The 23,911-nt window shown below is 47.5% G+C and overlaps 1 protein-coding gene across 1 annotated transcript in view; it reads right to left on the reverse strand.

Moving 5' to 3' along the window:
- LOC134927818 (importin subunit alpha-3-like) overlaps positions 1 to 23,683 on the reverse strand; it is a 40,328-nt gene extending 16,645 nt beyond the window's left edge. The window contains exons 1-6 of the mRNA XM_063922801.1: positions 23,622 to 23,683; positions 5,328 to 5,414; positions 5,057 to 5,226; positions 4,444 to 4,488; positions 4,017 to 4,148; positions 2,490 to 2,618 (exon numbers count right to left, since the gene is read on the reverse strand). Coding sequence (XP_063778871.1) covers positions 2,490 to 2,618; positions 4,017 to 4,148; positions 4,444 to 4,488; positions 5,057 to 5,226; positions 5,328 to 5,414; positions 23,622 to 23,661 — 603 coding nt within the window. The 5' untranslated portion in view covers positions 23,662 to 23,683. The remainder of the gene's footprint in view (positions 1 to 2,489; positions 2,619 to 4,016; positions 4,149 to 4,443; positions 4,489 to 5,056; positions 5,227 to 5,327; positions 5,415 to 23,621) is intronic.
- Between the last annotated feature and the right edge of the window lie 228 nt (positions 23,684 to 23,911).

A 23,911-nucleotide genomic window follows, 5' to 3' on the forward strand; every position in this document is an offset into this window, starting at 1 on the left:
AATAAAAAACCTAACATATACTTTCTTTCTAGGAGCTCAGGAGAGCCCCTAGTGTGCATCCAGCTCGGCCGGGCACAGAAATCTAACTGAGGTCTGGAGGAGGGGCATAGAGGGAGGAGCCAGTGCACACCAGATAGTACCTAATCTTTCTTTTAGAGTGCCCAGTCTCCTGCGGAGCCCGTCTATTCCCCATGGTCCTTACGGAGTTCCCAGCATTTACTAGGACGTCAGAGAAATGAGTAGCATAATAATCAGACCATGGACGCCAATTAAGTTGGGGGGGGATGAAGGGGATGTTAAGTACTTAAATCCAAGGCAGTAGCAGAAGTAGCAGAGGTGCAGCCAATGCATTGCACCTCGGCTTATGGTTATTAAGCGGCCCACAGCTGGAAGCTTTCCAAACAGATGACTTAGTACGGTGCCACACCACTCCATGGGCTGTGACAAGAGGTCCCCGGGGACATGTTCAGGACGGAGGTCAAGAGGAGGGGTAGGGGGGGCTCCCCTCTCATCTCTCCCCAGCTCCTCCCTTCTTCCTCTGGAGTGACTGTCGGTACTGGTTGGCTGCTGAGGGAGAGGCAGTGCCATTGGGGATGACAATCGCGGCAAGGAAAATAGGAGAAATAGCCCTGCCCCTGCCAGCAGCAAGAGCCCATCTCACAGACTGATAAGCCAGCCAAGGCAGCCACACTGATCTGAAGTGAGCACAGGCCCTGGATCTGGCCCCAGAAGTACTGCCTGTACAGTCACCTACTATCCCCCTGTCACCCACTGTCTGCCTTTCACCCCTGCCTCCCCAGTCACCCACTATCTCTGTGACCCCTGCCTTCCTGTCACCCTCTCCCATTCATCCACTATCTCACTGTCACCCCTGCCTCCCTTTCACCCTCTCCCAGTCACCCACTATCTCCATGACCACTTCCTCCTTAGTCACCCACTATCTTCCTGTCACCCTCTATCTCCCCAGTCACCCTCTATCTTCCTGTCACCCTCTCCCTGCCACACACTCTCCCCCTGTCACCCCTGCCTCTCCATATCACCATCTGACTTTCCCAGCCACCTCTATCTGTCACCCTCTGGCCTCTCCATCACCCAGGGCCTCTCCATAATATTGGCGGCCCTTGTAGCTATAAGAATATGTCATATAACATATTTGTTATGGTCTTGGACTGATGGAGGGAAATAATGTAAAAGTGCATTTTCAGGAAGTCGATGAAGAGCCTCTGTAGTAACCAATACACAGTTTCTCCAACAGGCCTCAGGCCATATTCTCTGTAGTTTATCTGGTGTGTGGTATAAACCATGTATTAACTTGAATATAATTTCAGAATGATCAAGACATTTGGATACTTTAAAAATATTTGTAAATAATGTGACCCAGTCAAGGAAATTCAAATATCTGCTTCCCACCAGGTTTGTATTATTAGCTTCTTGTCATTAATAGGAGTCAGGAGCATTCCATACCACACTAATATGCCACTTTTATTCCCTAAGGAGGAGATTTTGGACATTATATATGGAGGTGGAGGGGAAAGAGGCTGTGAACCGGAGGTGTTCGAGAGTACCCAGTGTAACAGGGTTGTAGAAATGAGGACTCACAACAGGCAGGTTCACAGTGAAGTAGTGTCTCTAATGGCAGCATAATGCATAGACATACGCCTGGACAAACAGGCAGATTAAACAAACAGGTGAAAGTAAATGTCCCAGCACTCAAGTGCTTAATGATCAGTCGGTTACAATGGCCTGTAGCCACAGGGCTAGATGCATCATCGTGGGAAAGTGATAAAATGGAGAGAGAAAAAGCATGAGTCAATCAGCTCCTAACTGCCATGCCACAGGCCCTGTTTGAAAAATGACAGGAGCTGGTTGGCTAGTAGTTTATCAGTTTTCAGTTTATCACTCTTCACGTGATGATGCATCTAGCCCACAATCAGCTATGCTCCTCTAGCACAGCCAATATCATCAATCCCAGGCATTAAGGAGACACTGGCGTACTAACAGGTGTATGAGAGTTTTAAACCCTTCCTGACTCTCAGTGATAGGTTGCAGCTGGAGTTGTGCAACTGTGAAAACACGGAGTTCCAAACCTCCACTGCCTCTACAGACTACAAAGGTTTTACTTTAGCCTCCCTTGGAGGGAGCTGATCCCACATGAATGGGGTAATTCAGGTGAGAGACAACCCCTCTCACTACACCAGCAAATGGAACTTTATTGTGCACCATGTACTTTGTGACTTAAACACGCCAAGTGTCCCACCGAGGATTCCCAGATATGCCTCATTTGCATAACCATTGCGTCATTAATTTAAGAACAATGCATGTATACACTAAACACTGATGCTACCATTGCGTGTATATTTGGTTAAGAAGCAAAACCGCTAGTTGTAAATGAACATAAATGTTTCATTATGGCTCACTGGGCCCTCCGAGTTTGTTAAACTGTAAACAAAGAAGTGGTCATGCAAAATTAGAAACTTTCATGTTCATACCTTGTTGATCTTTTCCATGAAATGAGTAAGCAATGCTGGAAAGTGTGAGAGAGCATCGCAATTCAGTACAACTTGTGTCTGCGCATCTGTCCCAGTGACAATGTTTCCTACAGCTCTTAAAGCTGCAATCTGAAGAAACAAAATATATACACATGATCAGAGGTGTATCTAGGGGTCTGAGCGCCCCTGGCAAAGTAAGGAACTGGCGCCCCCACCTCCCCCACCCAGGGACACAGAGGGGGGAGGTACAGATAGGCTGAGGTCAGGGACACGGAGGGAGAATTACAGGCAGGGTGCGGGTAGGGACAATGAAGTGGAGGGCTTACAGGGAGGCTGAGGTCAGGGACACTGAGGGGCAATTACAGTGAGGGTGTGGGCAGGGATGCTGAGAGGGAATTACAGGAGTGTATGGGCAGGCCGGCAGCGTCACTGAGGGGGCAGTTGCATGGATAGTGTGGGCAGGGACACTGAGGAAGAATTACAGGAGTGTATGGGCAGGGTCACTGAGGGGGCAGTTGCATGGATGGTGTGGGCAGGGACACTGAGGGGGAATTACAGGAGTGTATGGGCAGGGTCACAGGGGGCAGTTGCATGGATGGTGTGGGCAGGGACACTGAGGGGGAATTACAGGAGTGTATGGGCAGGGTCACTGAGGGGGCAGTTGCATGGATGGCGCGGACAGGGACACTGAGGGGGAATTACAGGAGTGTATGGGCAGGGTCACTGAGGGGGCAGTTGCATGGATGGTGTGGGCAGGGACACTGAGAGGGAATTACAAGGAGGGTGTAGGCAGGGCCACAGAGGGGATATATGCACACATACATACAGTTAAAAAACCCTCTCTAGGTGTGATGGCACTACATGTCCCAGCAAATCCAGTTGACAAGGTGTGCTGGGACTTGTAGTCTCAACACAGCTGGACAGGCAGTGACTGGTCTAGATACCTCTCCATACAGAGATCTTTGTAACCTGTGATCCAGACTGCCAGGATAGACCATGCAGTGCAGCTACGGTACCACAGAAAATGTACAGGTATGCTCATGCTCACTGCTGACTGGTGCTAATTGTAGTGGCTGGTGTTTGGTGACAGACCGCGTGGGACCAATTAGAAGAGGAGTGGATGAGGAAGAGGAGGTGCCTCGCCCCTCCCCATACCTGGAAGTGCCCCGCTCCCCGGCTATATTCACCATCATTGTGACTGTAGTCACAGAGAGTGTCAGAGTGCAATACGCTTCTGAGAGTCCGGCAGTGGATGAGCACTGCTAAGGGATGTACTCAGTGAGAACTACTATGTCATTCTACCCCCTGGTGCAGGTGGCACTGCCGGGTGGCACCCCCCTCTTGGCTGACGCCCCTGGCAAGTGCCATTCTGGCCAATAGGAAGATACATCCCTGCACGTGATATAAAGACAAAATGAACCTACTAAAGTAAAAACTAAGCCACTGCAACAATGTCTGTACATATTTAAAAAGAGACCTATCCAGGAAGTATATATTATTGTATGAGGCAACAACAACATAGCTTACCTGCACTTGCACTTCTGGGTTGCTCAGAAGAGGGACCAAGTTTTTTACAATCCCAGAGTCTATTACCATTTGAATTTGTTCATTACCAGCATCTGTTAGATAGGAAAGGGCCCACACTGTGCCCAGCAATATCTAGGCATAAATAACAATATATTAATAAAGCCCCATACATACTAGCATTCTGCAAGTAGCACCACCATAATCTGTATAATAAATGTTGAAGGTCTCTCCTGTTTCCATCATGTGGTACACACCAATGGCATCCAGTGCTAAGGAGATGGGACTGACAGACCTAGCGTCTGGAATGGAGTAAGCATGGGTACAAGCAGACAGCTGTTAGATTGGGGGGCAGACAGAAGTAACCCGTCAAATGCTGGGTCCCTTTACTAGTACTCACAATCATGTCAGTAAACGTTCAGAAACTTACATTTATATCTGTATTGTGAATAAGGACACAAAGTGCTGGAAGAATCTGCAAAACAAATTACACAATTTCAGAAGATAACCTAGAACAGTGATATTCAGATGATCATCTAAACCAGGCATGTCAAACTCATGGTCATCCAGCTGTTGTGAAACTACAAGTCCCAGAAGGCTTTACCAGCTAATCAGTGGAAGGTATGCTGGCAAAGCATGCTGGGACTTGTAGTTTCACAACAGCTAAAGGGCCACGAAGCACAATCAACTCATAAATATGTATGAAACAAATAAATATATATTGCTCTTTGGATCAGGTTGCAGATGTGGTTTTAAAGCATCTCTGTCAGAGATGTAATGGTGTGCAGGTTATTTAGGAGACATAATGTAGGGCTCTAATCATCGGAAATGTCACGGCAAGGCCCCTCATATTGCAACAATCCTCCAAAATCAGCAGGTCTAAGTTAATTCAGAAATAAAATGATTGAAACATTCTCTCAACACCCCAAATCTCTAATTCATAATTTTCAGGAGCACGAGGACGCACAGCTGTATTACAAATTATTTTCCTCTTTTCTTTGTGTATTTCTGTTGGGTGCTGAAATCTAAAGTTAAGCATTTACCTCTTGTATGGTCTCCATAGGTGGTGGAGGATCTTTATGGCGACACAGATTAACCATCGCCCAAGTAACATTTCTCAGGAAAGTAATGGGACTCGATGGTTTTATGAATGACAGCACTTTCTTCACAAACCCGAGGCTGATTATATAATCCCTGCACTGTGGTCCATCACCTGTTCACAGTGACATCAATTGGAATTAATCATCATTTCTGAACTGTTTCTAATATGCCTTTAAACCACTTCAGGAATTACATATTGGATGGGAAACTTACCAATTATGTTTCCCAGTTCCCACATAGCCTGCTCACAAACATCCTGGTGAGGAGAATTTAACAATTTTAAGAACAGTGGAACAGCATCTGGAATATAATCAAATAATTTAATGAAACTGAATTCATGATAATAAACTACAGCTGCCTATAATGATAAGACTAGCAGTTGTAACAAGGTTATCCTTACATACATGCTTTGGCGCAGAGCCGGCCCTAACCAATATGATGCCCTAGGCAAGATTCTGGGTGGTGCCCTCTAGCACCACCGCTAGTTCCGCCTCTGACCCTGCGCCACTTTCCCAGCACCATCACCTCTCACCCATACCAGTCTTTATTTGGGTGTTCATACCTCCTATATTTTATATAGGAACAGTGCTCACATTCTGCGCACAGCACAAAAACGATGTGTTCTTGCTGGGAAGGGGCATGGCCACATAATAGTACCCCCAACTCAAATTACGTCACACAGTAGTGCAATTTTATTCACATTTTATCATGCGATAGTGTCCCTTATTCATGTTACATCACACAGTAGTACCACTTTACCTTATATACGTTACTACTTACAGTAGTGCGCCTTTTTCACATTACATCACACTGAATTGCCCCTTATTCACATTACACCACACCATATTGCTCTTTATTCACATTAGACCACACTGTAGTGCCCTTTCTATACGTTACGTCACACAGTAAGCACCCTGTACACATAATGCCACACATTAGTAATGCCTTTATACACATAATTCCACACAGTAATGCCCCTTGCACATGACAAATTTGTTAATGCACCTTACACAATATGCTAACCTTTATTAATGCCCTTATACACATAATGCCCCTTTCACATATGCCACACAATCTTAATGCCCTTATATACACAAAATGACACACATAGTGCCCCTTACACATTTGCTGCACATTATTAATGCATTTATACACATGACACACATAATGCCCCTTACACATATGCCGCACATTATTAATGCCCTTATACACATAATGACACACATAGTGCCCCTTACACATTTGCCACACATTATTAATGCATTTATACACATGACACACAGAATGCCCCTTACACATATGCCGCACATTATAAATGCTCTTATACACATAATGACACATATAGTGCCCCTTACACATATGCCAAACACTACTGTACAACCTAACCACCTGCACACAGCACTCACATGGCTGCTAACACTGTGATATCTGCCTCTGCTTGGATACAGATATGTCCACATACATCTTGCCTCAATGCGCCATGCAGCAGGAGATGCCTGGCGTGAGTCAGCTGGCAGCTCTGCTAACGTCAGGCCCCTTTTTTGATGAATGCATTACTATGTGGCTAAGATGCACAATAAAATTATATGTGGCATGCCTATATTCTGTGTGCGACTGTGGTTGTATCTGCATACGAAATGCTACGTTACAGTAATTTCCAGGAATACATTGTAACATAGCATTTCGTATGCAGATACAGCAGCAGTTACACACAGAATATAGGCATGCCACATACCATTTTAATCAGCAGAAGCTGCTTGTGCCCCTAGGCATTTGTCTAGTTTGCCTATGCCTAGGACTGGCTCTGCTTTGGCGTTCTGCAGATAACAGGAACACAGAAACCACCACCACACTTTTACACGTTTCGCACTACAGATGCACTTTGTTGTAGAGCATGAGGTGGGTGGTGCCTGAAGAAGAGGGAAATGGATTCTTTTTAAAAAAAAACAGTAACAGGTGGACACAGACGGAATAGTTCAAAAAGTCACACAAATTTCAGAGTTCCAAAAAGTATATTTCCAAAATAACCCACAAAACTATAAACCGTGAAAAAATTATTTACAGTATTTTTCCCCCCTCAAAAATAAGGATGCAGCACACCTTTTCTAGACCTTTGCCTTCAACAATTGTGTTTAAATTATGTCTTCAACTACTGAAATATCTGTTAAAAACCCTTCCCATTCCTTGATTAGAAAGATCACAGGGGTGTGTCACCTTAAGGGCCCCATACACTACAATGATAATGCCCGATTTCAGCCCAATTCGGGCATTCGGGCCGATATATTGGGTGAAATCGGGCATTTTGGTTGTGTATCTGATCCGATCCGATGCACATTTCCGCGAGGGTCGGATCGGATCCCCTAGATCGCTAGTGCTGCACTCGTGATATATCGGTTCCTGCAGGCATGGCTGGGATCGCATACGATATATCGCATGCAAAATGTACCAAATAGTTTGGAATCGTATGGAAACACTCCTGGGAAGCTCCCGGGAGATTTCAAGGGAAATCGCCCCGACTTCAGCCTCTAGACATATCGTTCTAGTGTATGGGGCCCTTTACACTTTGCTGGTCCTTTTTCATTTTCACCCATATTCTATTTTGGGATAGGTGTATCATGTGGCATATCCTTGCAGCTACTAAATCGGCTATTGAGCAACTCTGGCAAACTGCATCTGTGCCTGGCTCTTCTCTCTCATTCATGGGGAAAACTGGAATACGCTCAGTGTAAGTGGAGCTGGAGGAGTCGGGGCACCAAAAAGTGAATTTCTGAACAGCACAGGCTCCTCCTCCCCTATACCCCACACTGTCAGCAGTCTTCAGTTTCATTTTGGTGCCCAACAGAGTTGGGCAGGTTTTTTCAGCTGCTGCAGCTGATTATGTTTTTATTTTGATTTATATTTAACTTTAGGGGGCCCATTTATCAAACAATATTTACTGATATTTAGCCGCAAATATTAAGTATCCCTGGAACGTATGTAGGAGGAACTGCAGCAAATATCCTCCGATACCTGTTGCAATTCCTCCATTCCCACCAGCAGCCGCATCCCCCATAGATTTCTATGTGGGAAGTGATGCTGCCAGATGTATCAATATCTGGAATGAGAAGCATTCCCAATATTGGCACCTGCAGCTACTGCCATCTGAAGATGGTGGTAGCCAATTGAAGCCTATAGGCTACACTTTGCATTTGTAGCTAGCGGAGGGTTCCCCTTGAACCCTCACCGGAAATGGCCAATATGCATGCGCGGTCAGCGGGGGTGTGGATCATCAAATCAACAGTGTCTAGGTCGACAACGTTTAGGTCGACCACTATAGGTCGACAGGGTTTCTAGGTCGACATGTACTAGGTCGACAGGTCAAAAGGTCAACATGATTTATTTATTTATTTTTGGTGTCGTTTTCGGAGTACAGTGACCAGGAAGCCGAATTAGTGCACCGTGTCCCCTCGCATGGCGAGCGAACTTCGGGCAATGTGCCTCGCTTCGCTCGGCACAGATTATCATTCCAATCGTAGTCCACGTGGATCGTTAAGTATGAAAAAGTAAAAAAAAAGAATGTGAAAAACTCATGTCGACCTTTTGACCTGTCGACCTAGCACACGTCGACCTAGAAACCCTGTCGACCTTCCAACCCTGTCGACCTAGTGACTGTCGACCTATAGTGGTTGACCTAAACATTGTCAACCTAGACAGTGTCGATCTTCAGACCGGATCCCGGTCAGCGGGACCTTGAATGTGCAGCAGCCCCGGCACCACACTCAGCCCATCGCAGGGACGGGCTCCGACTGTCCCTGCCTGTGCCGGATAATGCATCTGGCAGATATAATAAGATTTTAAACCTACCGGTAAATCTTTTTCTCCTAGTAAGTAGAGGATGCTGGGGACTCCGTAAGGACCATGGGGTATAGACGGGTTCCGCAGGAGACATGGGCACCTAAAAGAACTTTCTAGTATGGTGTGCACTGGCTCCTCCCTCTATGCCCCTCCTCCAGACCTCAGTTAGAGAACTGTGCCCAGAGGAGATGGACAATACGAGGAAAGGATTTTGTTAATCTAAGGGCAAGATTCATACCAGCCCACACCAATCATACCATTTAACCTGGAATACACCTAACCAGTTAACAGTATGAACAAACAACAGTATCTGTCCAAGACCGATTCTAACTGTAACATAACCCTTATGTAAGCAATTACTATATACAAGTCTTGCAGATTTTCCGCACTGGGACGGGCGCCCAGCATCCTCTACGGACTAGGAGAAAAAGATTTACCGGTAGGTTTAAAATCTTATTTTCTGTTACGTCCTAGGGGATGCTGGGGACTCCGTAAGGACCATGGGGTTTATACCAAAGCTCCCAATCGGGCGGGAGAGTGCGGATGACTCTGCAGTACCGACTGAGCAAATGCTAGGTCCTCATCAGCCAGGGTAGTAGAATTTAGCAAAAGTGTTTGACCCCGACCAAGTTGCTGCTCGGCGAAGCTGTAATGCCGAGACGCCCCGGGCAGCCGCCCAAGAAGAACCCACCTTCCTAGTGGAATGGGCCTTTACTGAATGCGGTAACGGCAATCCAGCCGTAACATAAGCCTGCTGAATCGTGTTACAGATCCAGCGAGCAATAGTCTGCTTCGAAGCAGGCGCGCCAATCTTGTTGGCAGCATACAGGACAAACAATGCATCTGTTTTCCTAATTCTAGCCGTCCTGGCTACATACATTTTTAAGGCCCTGACTACATCCAGGGACATGGAATCCTCCAAGTCACTCGTAGCCACAGGCACCACTATAGGTTGGTTCATATGAAATGAAGACACCACCTTGGGTAAAAATTGAGGACGAGTCCTCAATTCTGCTCTATCCACATGAAAAATCAAGTAAGGGCTCTTGTAAGACAAGGCCGCCAATTCTGACACACGCCTCGCAGATGCCAAGGCTAACAACATGACCACCTTCCAGGTGAGAAATTTTAACTCCACCGTTTTAAGGGGTTCAAACCAGTGTGATTTAAGGAACTGCAACACCACGTTCAGGTCCCATGGTGCCACTGGGGGCACAAAAGGAGGCTGGATGTGCAGTACTCCTTTTACAAAAGTCTGGACTTCTGGAAGAAAAGCCAATTCCTTCTGAAAGAATATTGACAAAGCCGAAATCTGTACTTTAACAGAGCCTAACTTTAGGCCCATATCCACTCCTGTCTGTAGGAAGTGGAGAAAACGACCCAGATGGAAATCTTCCGTAGGAGCATTCTTGGTTTCACACCAAGAGACATATTTCCGCCAGATACGGTGATAATGTTTTGACGTCACCTCCTTACTAGCCTTTATTAGAGTAGGTATGACCTCCTCCGGAATACCCTTCTCCGCTAGGATCCGGCGTTCAACCGCCATGCCGTCAAGCGTAACCGCGGTAAGTCTTGGAACAGACAGGGCCCCTGCTGTAACAGGTCCTCTCTTAGAGGAAGAGGCCAAGGATCTTCTGTGAGCATCTCCTGAAGATCTGAGTACCAGGCCCTTCGAGGCCAGTCTGGAACAATGAGTATTGTCTGTACTCTTTGTCGTCTTATGATCCTCAACACTTTTGTGATGAGAGGAAGCGGAGAAAACACATAGACCGACTGGAACACCCATGGCGTTACCAGATCGTCTACTGCTGTTGCCTGAGGGTCCCGGGACCTGGCACAATACCTCCAAAGCTTCTTGTTGAGGCGTGACGCCATCATGTCTATTTGAGGAACTCCCCAGAGACCCGTTATCTCTGCAAAGACTTCTTGATGAAGTCCCCACTCTCCTGGATGGAGATCGTGTCTGCTGAGGAAGTCTGCTTCCCAGTTGTCCACTCCCGGAATGAAGACAGCTGACAGAGCGCTTACGTGATTTTCCGCCCAGCGACGAATCCTGGTGGCTTTCGCCATCGCGACTCTGCTTCTTGTCCTGCCTTGGAGGTTCACATGAGCTACTGCTGTGACATTGTCTGATTGAATCAGAACCGGTAGGTTGCGAAGAAGATTCTCCGCTTGTCGAAGGCCGTTGTATATGGCCCTTAGCTCCAACACGTTGATGTGTAGACAGGACTCCTGGTCTGATTATAGTCCCTGAAAATGTCTTCCTTGGGTGACTGCTCCCCATCCTCAGAGGCTCGCGTCCGTGGTTACCAGGATCCAGTCCTGAATGCCGAACCTGCGACCCTCTAGAAGGTGAGCACTTTGTAGCCACCATAGAAGAGACACCCTGGCCCTGGGAGACAGTGTTATTTTTTGATGTAATTGTAGATGGGACCTGGACCATTTGTCCAGAAGATCCCATTGAAACGTCCTTGCATGGAACCTGCCGAAGGGAATGGCCTCGTAAGTTGCCACCATTTTCCCCAGAACCCGAGTGCATTGATGAGCTGACACTCTTTTCGGCTTTAGTAGTTCTCGGACCATGTTCTGGAGGTCATGGACTTTTTCCAACGGGAGGAAAACTTTCTTTTGTTCCGTGTCCAGTATCATGCCTAGGAACGGTAGTCGAGTTGTCGGAACCAACTGTGACTTTGGTAGATTGAGAATCCACCCATTTTGTTGAAGCACTCTCTGAGAGAGTGACACATTCTCCAGTAATTGCTGTCTTGATCTCGCTCTTATCCGGAGATCGTCCAAGTATGGGATAATTGTGACTCCTCGCTTGCGCAGGATCACCATCATTTCCGCCATTATCTTGGTGAAAATCCTCGGGGCCGTGGACAGCCCAAACGGCAACGTCTGAAACTGATAATGACAATCCTGTACCGCGAATCTCAGGTACTCCTGATGAGAGGGATATATGGGGACATGAAGGTAAGCATCCTTTATGTCCAGTGACACCATAAAATCCCCCCCTTCCAGGCAGGCTATCACCGCTCGGAGCGATTCCATCTTGAATTTGAATCTTTTCAGGTACAGGTTCAGGGATTTTAGGTTTAAAATGGGCCTTACTGAACCATCCGGCTTCGGAACCACAAATAGGGTTGAATAATACCCTTTTCCCTGTCGGCTCAGGGGAACCCTGATAATCACTCGCTGTTGACACAGCATTTGAATTGCAGCTAGCACTACTTCCCGCTCTTGGGTAGAAGCTGGTAAGGCCGACTTGAAAAATCGGCGTGGGGGCACCTCTTCGAATTCCAGCTTGTAGCCCTGGGAGACTATTTCTATCACCCAAGGGTCCACGTCTGACTGAACCCAGACTTGGCTGAATAGTCGAAAACGTGCCCCCACCTGTGCGGACTCCCGCAGGGGAGCCCCAGCGTCATGCGGTAGACTTAGCGGAAGCCGGGGAGGACTTCTGCTCTTGGGAACCAGCCGCAGCAGGTGTCCTCTTGCCTCTACCCTTACCTCTGGCGAGGAAAGAGGAGCCCCGACCTCTTCTGGATCTATTCGACCGAAAGGACTGCATCTGATATTGTGGGGGTCTCTTTTGCTGTTGGGGAACAAAAGGTAAAAAGGTCGACTTACCCGCGGTAGCTGTAGAGATCAGGTCCGCGAGGCCGTCCACAAACAATACATCACCTTTTGTAAGGTAAAACCTCCATATGCCTTTTTGAGTCTGCATCCCCCGTCCATTGGCGGATCCATAAGGCTCTTCTTGCCGAAATAGCCATAGCATTGGTTCTTGAACCCAGTAAACCAATGTCTCTTTGAGCGTCCCTCATATATAAGACTGCGTTCTTAATATGAGCTAATGTTAACAAAATTGTATCCCTATCTAGGGTATCAAGGTCAGCTGACAGTGTATCCGTCCAAGCTGCTACTGCACTACATACCCATGCCGACGCAATTGCCGGTCTAAGCAAAGTACCAGTATGAGTGTAGATAGACTTTAGTGTAGTCTCTTGCCTGCCGTCCGCAAGATCCTTGAGGGCCGCTGTGTCAGGGGGACGGTAGCGCCACCTTCTTGGAAAGGCGTGTTAAGGCTTTGTCCACTTTGGGAGAGGATTCCCAACGTACCCTGTCCTGTGTAGGGAAAGGGTACGCCATAAGAACCCTTTTGGGAATCTGCAGTTTCTTATCTGGAGTTTCCCATGCTTTTTCACATAACTTATTAATTTCATGGGAAGGAGGAAAGTTTATAACTTGTTTCTTTCCCTTAAACATGTGTATCCTCGTGTCGGGCACCGAGGGCTCATCAGTGATATGTAACACATCTTTTATTGCAATAATCATGCACTGAATACTTTTTGTCACCCTGGAGTGCAATCTTGCTTCATCATAGTCGACACTGGAATCAGAGTCCGTGTCGGTATCTGTGTCCCTTATTTGTGAGAAGGGACGTTTCTGAGACCCCGACGGGTCCTGTGAGTCGGTATAATCCGTAGATTGATTACCTGCCGACGCACTGGACTCTGCTTTGTCCAGTCTTTTATGCAGTGAAGCTACACTAGCATTTAACATATGCCACATATCCATCCAATCCTGAGTCGGCACCGCCGACTGAGACACACCACTCATCTGTTCCACCTCCTCTTTGGATAAGCCTTCCGTTTCAGACATGCCGACACACGTACCGACACCCCACACACACTGGGATATAACTATAAGGGGACAATTCCCTAAAGAAGGCCCTTTGGAGAGACAGAGAGTATGCCAGCACACACCAGCGCCAACTGACCCAGGGGAAAAAAAACCCAGATGGCGCTTTTATATATAAATGTATATAGATTTCCCCACTCACTGCGCCTTAATTATGTGCCCCCCTCTCTTTTTTTCAGCCCTCTGATGCTCAGCAGGGGAGAGTCTGGGGAGCCAGCGTTCTCTGCAGCCTCTGTGGAGAAAATGGCGCTGGTTAGTGCTGAGGGATCAAGCTCCGCCCCCTCGCGCGGCGGGCTTCGGTCCCGCTCGTGAATTTGAAAAAAATGGCGGGGATCCGTAGTTTACTGCCTCCGCAGCCTAACTACATACTTTTTTGCCTAAAACGAGGTTTATTGCTGCCCAGGGCGCCCCCCCCTGCGCCCTGCACCCTGCACCCATCAGTGCCATGTGTGTGTGTAAGTGTGGGAGCAATGGTGCGCAGCTTCCTGCTGCGCGCTTACCTCATGAAGATCTGAAGTCTTCTGCCGCCTGATGTCTTCTTATGTCTGACATACTCACCCGGCTTCTTTTTTCCGGCATCTGTGAGGAGGATGGCGGCGTGGCTCCGGGACGAACCCCAGGGTGAGACCTGTGTTCCCTCTGGAGCTAATGGTGTCCAGTAGCCTAAGAAGCAGAGCCCTTAACTCTTAAGAAGTGGGTCTGCTTCTCTCCCCTCAGTCCCACGATGCAGGGAGTCTGTTGCCAGCAGAGCTCCCTGAAAATAAAAAACCTAACAAAATTCTTTTACAGAAAACTCAGGAGAGCTCCCTGTAATGCACCCTATCTCTTCTGGGCACAAGATCTAACTGAGGTCTGGAGGAGGGGCATAGAGGGAGGAGCCAGTGCACACCCATACTAAAAGTTCTTTTAGGTGCCCATGTCTCCTGCGGATCCCGTCTATACCCCATGGTCCTTACGGAGTCCCCAGCATCCTCTAGGACGTAAGAGAAAATCACATTATGCATTGTGATTCTGGGTGCTAAGTGATCAATGATAAATGGGCCCCAGTATTTTTCATTTTACTTGAGCATCGAGCAGTTCAACTTAAGAGCAGCACTCACGTCTGCCACTCCATCATGACCCTACTTCCCGTGCCAGGAGCAAGGCCGACAACATAAATCTTGAGGCCCGTTACAGTCATATACCCCCCTCCCCCTCCTTTTCAGGTAGGTACAGAGCTGAAATAAACATGGATTAAAGTGGTCCTATAGAGGTGGTAGAGCTTATAAAGAAACTAAAAACACAAATGTGAGAAGCATAACAGGGATTAAGGGGGTAATTCCAAATTGATCGCAGCAGGATTTGTGTTAGCAGTTGGGCAAAACCATGGCCCTCATTCCGAGTTGATCGCTCGGTAAAAATCTTCGCATCGCAGCGATTTTCCGCTTAATGCGCATGCGCAATGTTCGCACTGCGACTGCGCCAAGTAAATTTGCTATGTACTTAGGAATTTTACTCACGGCTTTTTCATCGGTCTGGCGATCGTAATGTGATTGACAGGAAATGGGTGTTACTGGGCGGAAACAGGCCGTTTTATGGGCGTGTGGGAAAAAACGCTACCGTTTCCGGAAAAAAACGCAGGAGTGGCCGGAGAAACGGGGGAGTGTCTGGGCGAACGCTGGGTGTGTTTGTGACGTCAAACCAGGAACGACAAGCACTGAACTGATCGCAGATGGCGAGTAAGTCTGGAGCTACTCTGAAACTGCTACGAGGTGTGTAATCGCAATATTGCGAATACATCGTTCGCAATTTTAAGATGCTAAGATTCACTCCCAGTAGGCGGCGGCTTAGCGTGAGCAACTCTGCTAAAATCGCCTTGCGAGCGACCAACTCGGAATGAGGGCCCATGTGCACTGCAGGGGAGGCAGATTTAACATGTGCAGAGAGAGTTAAATTTGGGTGTGGTGTGTTCAATCTGCAATCTAATTTGCAGTGCAAAAATAAAGCAGCCAGTATTTACCCTGCACAGAAATAAAATAACCCACCCAAATCTAACTCTTTCTGCACACGTTATATCTGCCTCCCCTGCAGTGCACATGGTTTTGCCCAACTGCTAAAAAAAATCCTGCTGCGATCAACTTGGAATTACCCCCTAAATTAATGTGGACACTCACACTTTTGTGGAATAGAAATTCAAGTTAATATCTGAGGCTTTTATATTGTAAGATAAACCTCATAGATACTTCTTTTTAACACTCCTGTCACCAGCTGAGTCTTAAATATTAGGTCCCTTAAAACACATACATTGTATACCACACAGTGGGACAGATGTATTAAGCCTGGAGACGGCATAAGGAAGTGATAAACCTGTGATAAGTGCAAGGTGATAAATGCACCAGCCAGTCAGGTCCTAACTGTTAATTTACATATTGGAGCTGATTGGCTGGTGCATTTATCACCTTGCACTTATCACTGGTTTATCACTTCTTTATGCCTTTTCCAGGTTAATACATCTGCCCCAGTGCCCCCAATTCACATTATAGGCCACACCATGTCCATGATTCATGCTGTATGCCAGAGTGCCACCAATTCACATTATATGCCATACACTGCCCCCAATTCACATTATTTACCTCACAGTGCCCCCACTGTCAATAATATACCACACAATGCTCTCAATGCTCCCACATTATATGCCACATAGTGCCCCCATAGCACATTATATACCACATAGTGCCCCCAATGCACACTATATGCCACAGAGAAACCCCAATGCACATTATATGCCACACAGTGCCCCCACTGAACATTATATGCCACAATATGCCCCCAATGCACATACATGTAAATGGCCTGTGTCTGCTGAACCATGTGGAGATCTGCAGAGGTGGTTGCATTACAGCTGGATTGTAATGTAACCAGCAGCATGTTATTATTCTTTTCCCCTATCAATACCAGTGGCAGTGCCGCCTGTAAAGGAGGACGCATCGCCAGGCCACCTCAGATATTTGGCAGGAGGGGGAAGAGGATGGATCAGCCATTGACTGATTCGACATTGTGGCCAAGCTGAACATATTCGAATGTGGCTGGTCAAGTAAAGCTAAAACATCTCAGTCACGGTAAAAAACTTGAAAAGATTATTCCTGGTTTAAGTGAAGAACCAAAACAACTTCAGGTTGTAACGTAGGAACAGTATGGAGAGCTACTTTATCATCATAGAAGACGAGACAAGACGGCTTGTAAGACAAAACCCTTAACTTGGCAATACACCGGTCTGAGGCAACAGACAAAAGGAAGATGGCTTCCCTATAAAAATTAGAACATCTGCTTAATGTAAAGGCTTAACTGGAGCCTGTGTGAGTTGATAGGACCAGATAAAGATTCCACTGTGCTATTGGCAGATGAAATGGTAGTAGAATATGCCCAAACCCTGTAAAACGGTACTGACCCCTAAAAGAAGGGCCAAACACTGTTGGAAATAAAATGACAAAGCCGAAAGCTGTACTTCCAAAGAATGATGCTTTAAATTGGCTTATAAAACCCCCCTGAAGGAAGGCCAAAAATAAAATGATAGGTGCGAAACTAGGATGTATGAACCCTTTTTGGGTTCACCCCACAATATGTAAAGCATTTGGTAATTGCCATAACTGGGATGAAACCGGATTCCAGGCTTGCAGCATAGTACCGACTACAGAGGTAGAAAAACCTTCAGCTTTGAAAAGCTTAGTTTCAAAGCCAGACTGTAAAAACCAACTGGGGGCGGTCCACATGTAGAAAGAAACCTTATTGTAACATGTGTGGACAAAATGGAGGACGGCACTCAAGACCAGCCAACAATTTAAAAACGTTGGCGTACCCCAACTTAAGTTGCCAGTCTAGAGCCACTAGGTTTACAATCTCACGTTGAACCCTGATCAGGTTCGGTGGAAACAGATGGATGAGAAACTCATGGAACTGTAATGGCAGTCACCTTGCGAATAGCCACTGCTAGAATGAACACCACTGGAAATATCAGTAAACAGCCACCAACGGAGAAATCGACAAATGATGTCGATCTGAATGAGAAAATCGAAAGGAAATGCTGAGCATCGCGTTCAGCTTGGGAGTATTACCTTTCCTGAAATAGCCTTTAGTGGATCCTGGCGTATGGAATAGCCACCAAGGTGGAGACTGAATTTTTGCACAACAAGACCGACAGACTGGGTACTAACAGCCTGCTGGTGAGTAAGTTCATTAGAGTTTGCTGTGCCAAGGTAGCAGGCGAGACATCTGTAAATCAGGATACAGCCGCGATGAAGTCCTGAACAATGTAAGCCAGGTGCCTTCAAAACCGTGAAGTAAAATCATACTGCAGAAAAACATTGTCTAAATAAAGTTATTTGACTGTGATTGGAGTTGACTGCTAGACGGAACAGCAAGATATGCTTTAATGGGGTCCATTGCAAGAGAATGAGCCACAGCAGTAAGGTGAAAATGATTCTGGCACAACTCAATGCTCAAAATGCTCATATTAGCTGGAAGAAGCCGTGTAGCCTCCAACAACGTGGAGTAAAACTTCAGGCTGTGTTTTAGCATTGGATCGAGAGCACATACAGTTAGACGGGATAGTCTGGCCAATATGACGTCAAAAATGCAGTCTAGATATGAGTGTGAAGACCTAAAATGCATGGCCACAGTCCCATTATCAGCTGCACCGTGAAGCTGTTTAGCCAAGTGGAGCAAGCCATTCCCAACAAATAAATGACTGACGACCTCGCCCAAATTGTCACATGGTAATCCTCCCAATGGGGAGGCTTGTAAATAAGGGTTGGATAAAGACCATAAAGCCCATACCAAACAAGAGGAAACTGTTAAACACCACACACCTTACAGTCCATGTGAAGGAGCTAGAGTATGACATACTTATTACAAGGGAGGGAATACTGTGCTTGAGAAAGGAAACAACCGAAGCTATCCAGTGGCCTGTAAAAGTTCCACAGTACTATTTTACCAGGTGGGACACCTATCTGTCCAGAGCATGAGCCCCTTTTAGCTGTACTATGGCTGGTGCAGCGTACTTCGGTGCTTGCACATGATTTGGCCGGTACCGGACAGTTGACAGAAAACCTATGAGTTAGCCAAAAATTGATAAACAAGCATAGGTGAGCAGGACCTACGGGAATATACAGGTGAGAGTGAGCAGCAATATATACTGATAAACACACACAGGTGGGTGTGATACAGCAATATATAGGCAGTGAAAGAGCATTTTGGGGGTGTCACGGGGAAAAAGGGATTGTGTCAGCTGCGTTTTTGGGGTGGCTGCACAACGTCACACACAGCCGGTCTGATGAGAAAAATGGCGGCTGACCGCCTGCATACGCAGCTTAGCTGGGGCTGCAGGGGGCCGTCCACAGTTGCTGCAACCGCAATTAAATTATGGTCACAGCCGCTGGGCAGGCCATTCTGTATGTTGGCCAGCCTTGCCCAGAGATGGGAAGCCCCCAGCATACGAAACAAAGGATTGCAGATTCTGCTTTTTAGCAGAATCTGCAATCCATACTAAATAACCCCCGTAGTGTAGGAACGCACAGGTAAGAGTGACACAGAAATATATACTAATAAACACACATATGCGTGTGTGAGACATAGCAATAAAGAGTGTACATAGGTTTGGATAAGTGAGAGCGATACAGCATTAATAACTAAGCATTAATAACCCCACAAAGGTGGACCTGCATGGATGGGAGCCCGCCCACTCTCTCTCTCCCATCCAAACCCCAGTGACCCAAAACCAGCCGTGCTAAGGCCGAATGACAACTTGCTGTGTCCCAACACCTCCCGGGGCTTCCTCTTGGTCCAGTCCTAAACCCAGGTCGCTTTTGCCCGGGGCACCCGAACTGTTGTGCCCTGTTCTGCAAACACCCGGGGTGGCATCCGGACTGGACTGCCACATATCCTCCCCCTAAACTTCAAGTCTATGGGTAAAGCTGAGTCCTTCTTTGGCACACATGCCTGCTCACCAATCTCAGCAGGCGTACCCCTTTTCGGGTCGTCCTCTCTCCTCCTCCTCCTCCCCCCTCTAGCTTCACCCCCAGGGCTCTGCACCGTCTGAGGAGAGGAACTTCCTTGAAAGGGCATCCACATTGCCCTGTAATCCTCCTGCTCTATGCCGGACCTTGAAGTGGTACGGTTGGAGTGCAAGGAACCACCGTGTTACCCGGGCGTTGGTCTCTTTATTTAGGCACATCCATTGGAGCGGAGCGTGATCAGTAATTAAGGTGAACTCCGTCCCAGGAGATAGTACCTCAGAGTCTCTACTGCCCACTTAATAGCCAGGCATTCCTGCTCTACCATGGCATATCGCTGTTACCTAGGCAGTAGTTTCTTGCTGAGGTAGAGGACTGGTTTCTCCTCCCCAACTACCTCCTGAGACAACACTGCTCCGAGGCCTGTTCCTGAAGCATCCATCTGCAGGATGAACCTTTTACCGATGTCCAGGGCTATCAACACTGGTGCTTTACACAGGGCACTTTTTAAGTCCTTCCAGGCCTCATGTACCTGGAACGTCCACAAAAGCTTGTCCGGACTTTGCTTTTTCAAGCAATCAGTGAGCAGAGCTGCTCTGGTGGCAAAGTTCAGGAAACACTTGCAGCAATATCCCACAAGGCCTAAGAAGGCCCTGAGTTGGGTCTTCCTCTTAGGCCTTGGCTGGGCAGCAACCGCCTCCACCTTATTGATCTGAGGTTTGATTTCGCTCCAGCCCACCATGTACCCCAAGTACTTAGCCTCCAACATACCTATCACACTCTTCTCTGGGTTGGCCGTGAAGCCGTGGAAGCGCGGAGTCTTTAATACAGCTTCTACTTTGGCCAGATGAGACTTCCAGTCGTCGCTGAAGATAACAATGTCATCTAGGTACGCGACTGCGTACTTCCGGTGGGGCTGGAGGAGCTTATTCATAGCCCACTGGAATGTGGCCGGAGACCCCGTGAAGACCAAATGGCAAAACGTGATACTGAAATAGGCCATCTGGGTTGGAAAAGGCCATTTTCGCCTTGGCAGCCTCAGTGAGGGGAATCTGCCAATAGCCTTTGGTAAGGTCAAGAGTGGTCAAGTATTGGCTTTGGGCCAGATGCTCGATCATCTCATCAACGTGTGGCATGGGATAGGCATCAAATTTATACACCTGGTTTAATCTGCGTAAGTCGTTGCAGAACCGCAGTGCTCCGGATGGCTTGGGAACCAGCACTATGGGGTTATTCCACCCGTTGGTGGACTCTTAAATAACCCCCAGGCATAACATGTCCTCCACTTCCTTGCATACTGCGTCCCTTTTCGCCTTGGGTATCCTGTACGGCCGCAGATTGACCACTACCCCCGGAGGAGTAACAATGTCATGCTCAATGATCTTAGTACTCCCTGGAATTGTCGAAAAGACATCTAAATTTCTCCTGACCAATTCTTGAGCTTGATGCATCTTAACCTCGTCGAGAAATCAGTCAATTGGGACCGCACATGCTGAAATCTTGGTCACTCTTGCAGTTGCTGTCTCTGAGCTTTCCTTCCAAGGCTTCAACAGACTTATATGATAGATCTATGTAAGCTTCCGCTTTCCCGGTTGGCTCACACGATAAGTCACTGGCCCCACAGCTTCGAGCACTGTATATGGCCCTTGCCAATGGGTATACAGCTTGCCCTTTACTGTGGGTACCAGGACCAAGACTTTGTCCCCAGGGTTAAAATTCCATTTCTCAGCCTGGTAGTCATAATGACGTTTCTATCTAGACTGGGCCTGAGTCATATGGTCCCTGACTAATGGAGCTATCTGCTGGAACCGCCCATAGAGCTGGTGGATGAACTCTACTACGTTTGGCTCTGTGGACATCTGTTGTTCCCACCCCTCCTTTAGAAGGTCCAGGATTCCCTGGGGCTTTCTGCCGTACAACAGCTCAAAGGTGCTGACTGAGGAACCTCTCGGATGTCGAACATCAGAAAAGGTAAAAGCTGGTCTCAATCCCTTTTGTCCTGGGCGACTGTCCTCCTGAGCATCTGCTTGAGTGTGCAGTTAAAATGCTCCACCAGGCCATTGGTCTGGGGATGATACACTGAGGTGCGAATTTTTTTAACCCCCAGCATCCGATATAAATCGCTCATCAGCCGGGACATAAAGGGAGTTCCCTGGTCAGTGAGGACCTCCTTGGATATGCCCAGGTGGAAGAAGATCAGCAATAGTCCTTTGGCACTGGTTACTGTCTTCATTTTCCATAGAAGGATGGCTTCAGGGTATCGTGTGGCATAATCAAAGAGGATTGGGATATACTGGTGTCCCCTTGCTGATTTTTCCGCTGGCCCCACAATAGCCATACCAATCCTTACAAAGGGAGCGGAGATTACTGGAAGAGGTATCTGTACTGGGGCTTTGCTACGGTACGCTGGCAGATGGGATACTCCTGACAGTACTTTGCTACCTACGCCTGGATTTCCGGCCCAAAAAAAATTGCTCAGGTACCCTCTGCAGAGTTTTCTCCTCCCCCAAATGTCCTCCCCACAACTGAATGGGCAGTTTCCAGGACCAGAGGCTGATGGACCCGTGGCACTATAAGCTGCTCAACTTTCTTACACCATTCCTCGACAACCCTATATAGTAAATCCTTCTCTACTATGAAATAAGGCTGCCCCTCCTGGGTAAGGACAAAAAATTTTTCCCATTATAACTACAAATGTTCTAAAATACATTTGCGAGGTTCGGGTCTTCTCACTGGTCTCGTCCGAAATCCTGAAGCGACATGACAGTTCTTAATGTCCTTTCGTCACTCGCCTCCTCTGGGCTAGTCAGCTCTTCTGGAGTAGACGTACCGACTCCACACAGACAGTCGGCTCCTGAAGAATTATTCAACCTTCGAGCCACGGAGCTGGGAGAGGAAGGCAGTTCCTTGATTTGAAATGCAAGCAGTTCCGACAGGGCGACAGGTGCTACCAGCTGGATTGTCCACCCCCAATTTTGCACTGGAAACCGCAAATCTGGGGTACTTGCAAGTGGCACCATGGATGCAGAGCACCTCAACCACAGGTAATACCATAGGCTCAGGCTGTTTGGTACAGTCCCTTCGGATGTGACCATGTTCCCCACACTCATAACAGACAACCAGATTGGTATGAGCCCCCGTTTCCGGAGGTTGACAGGTCAAGAGTCTTGGAACTGGCTGAGTCTCTCGGTCTAAGGGCTTAGCCATTTTCCCCATTGCAGCATATCTCTCCAGCGCATGCGGCTAGGTTCTCCATATTTTGGGGGTCAGCCTGGAGAACCCCCTCTGCATGCCTCTGTCTAAAACCCACACACAGTGGTCTATGGATACGGTATCCACCACTTGGGCGGCTGTATTCCTCTCGGGCTGGATCCAAAACCACGCCATCTTTAGAAGTTCAGTCAGTTGGATTTAAGAATTCTCTGTCGTGGTCCAACGCCAGTTCTGGAACCACTGGGCTTTGCAGGATTTGGTTACACTAATGCAACCCAATATGGCAGCTTTAAGCTGTGAATATGAGGATGCCTGGTCCGCCTGGAGGTCATGGTACATTTTATGGGGATCCCTCGTCAAATATGGGGCCAGCTTCTTCGCCCAGCTATCCTTTGGCCATTCCAGGTGTGCGGCCGCATGCTTAAAGGTCCCCCGATATGCCTCCACATCGTTTGAGGGACACATCTTTTGCAACGGCCTAGGCTCCTGATGATGCTGTCGCAGGAGACACACTTCATCACGAATCAGGCGCAGGGTTTCCTGCTGAGCCTGTACTTGTGTTTGGAGAAGCTGCATCTGGGATTGTGTCCTGCAGCCAGATTAGTTAGGGCCCTTAACAACTCCTCCATGGTAGACGGGACGGATGCACAATATATGAATCTTGCGTCCCTTGACATACACCACCAAACTACAATACCAAAAAAAAAAAAACAACTTTTTTTTTTCTTTTAAACAACTGATATACACACCATGGCTGGTTACTAACCTGACCAGAGGAAGTTTGCAGAGTCTGTGGAGACTGTCATGGCTCCAGTGGCTCCTGCAGCCTCTGGGTTTCCGCTGCGCTTAGTGTGTCCGGCAGAGGGACCCTGTTCAGGCGTCACTTGTAAGAAAGCGACCTTCCGCCAGACAATACGCTGACACGGTTGTAGAGGAAAAGCAGTCTGTTTACTTCCACAGTACAATAAACAGGTCTTTAACACAGCAAGTTTACAAGGACACTTAACCAGGTACTGGTTCACAAACAGCATGTATACAAGTCTCAGACTCCCTGTC

The sequence above is a fragment of the Pseudophryne corroboree genome, chromosome 5 (genome assembly GCF_028390025.1).
Source record: "Pseudophryne corroboree isolate aPseCor3 chromosome 5, aPseCor3.hap2, whole genome shotgun sequence".
Classification (NCBI taxonomy): Eukaryota; Metazoa; Chordata; class Amphibia; order Anura; family Myobatrachidae; genus Pseudophryne; species Pseudophryne corroboree.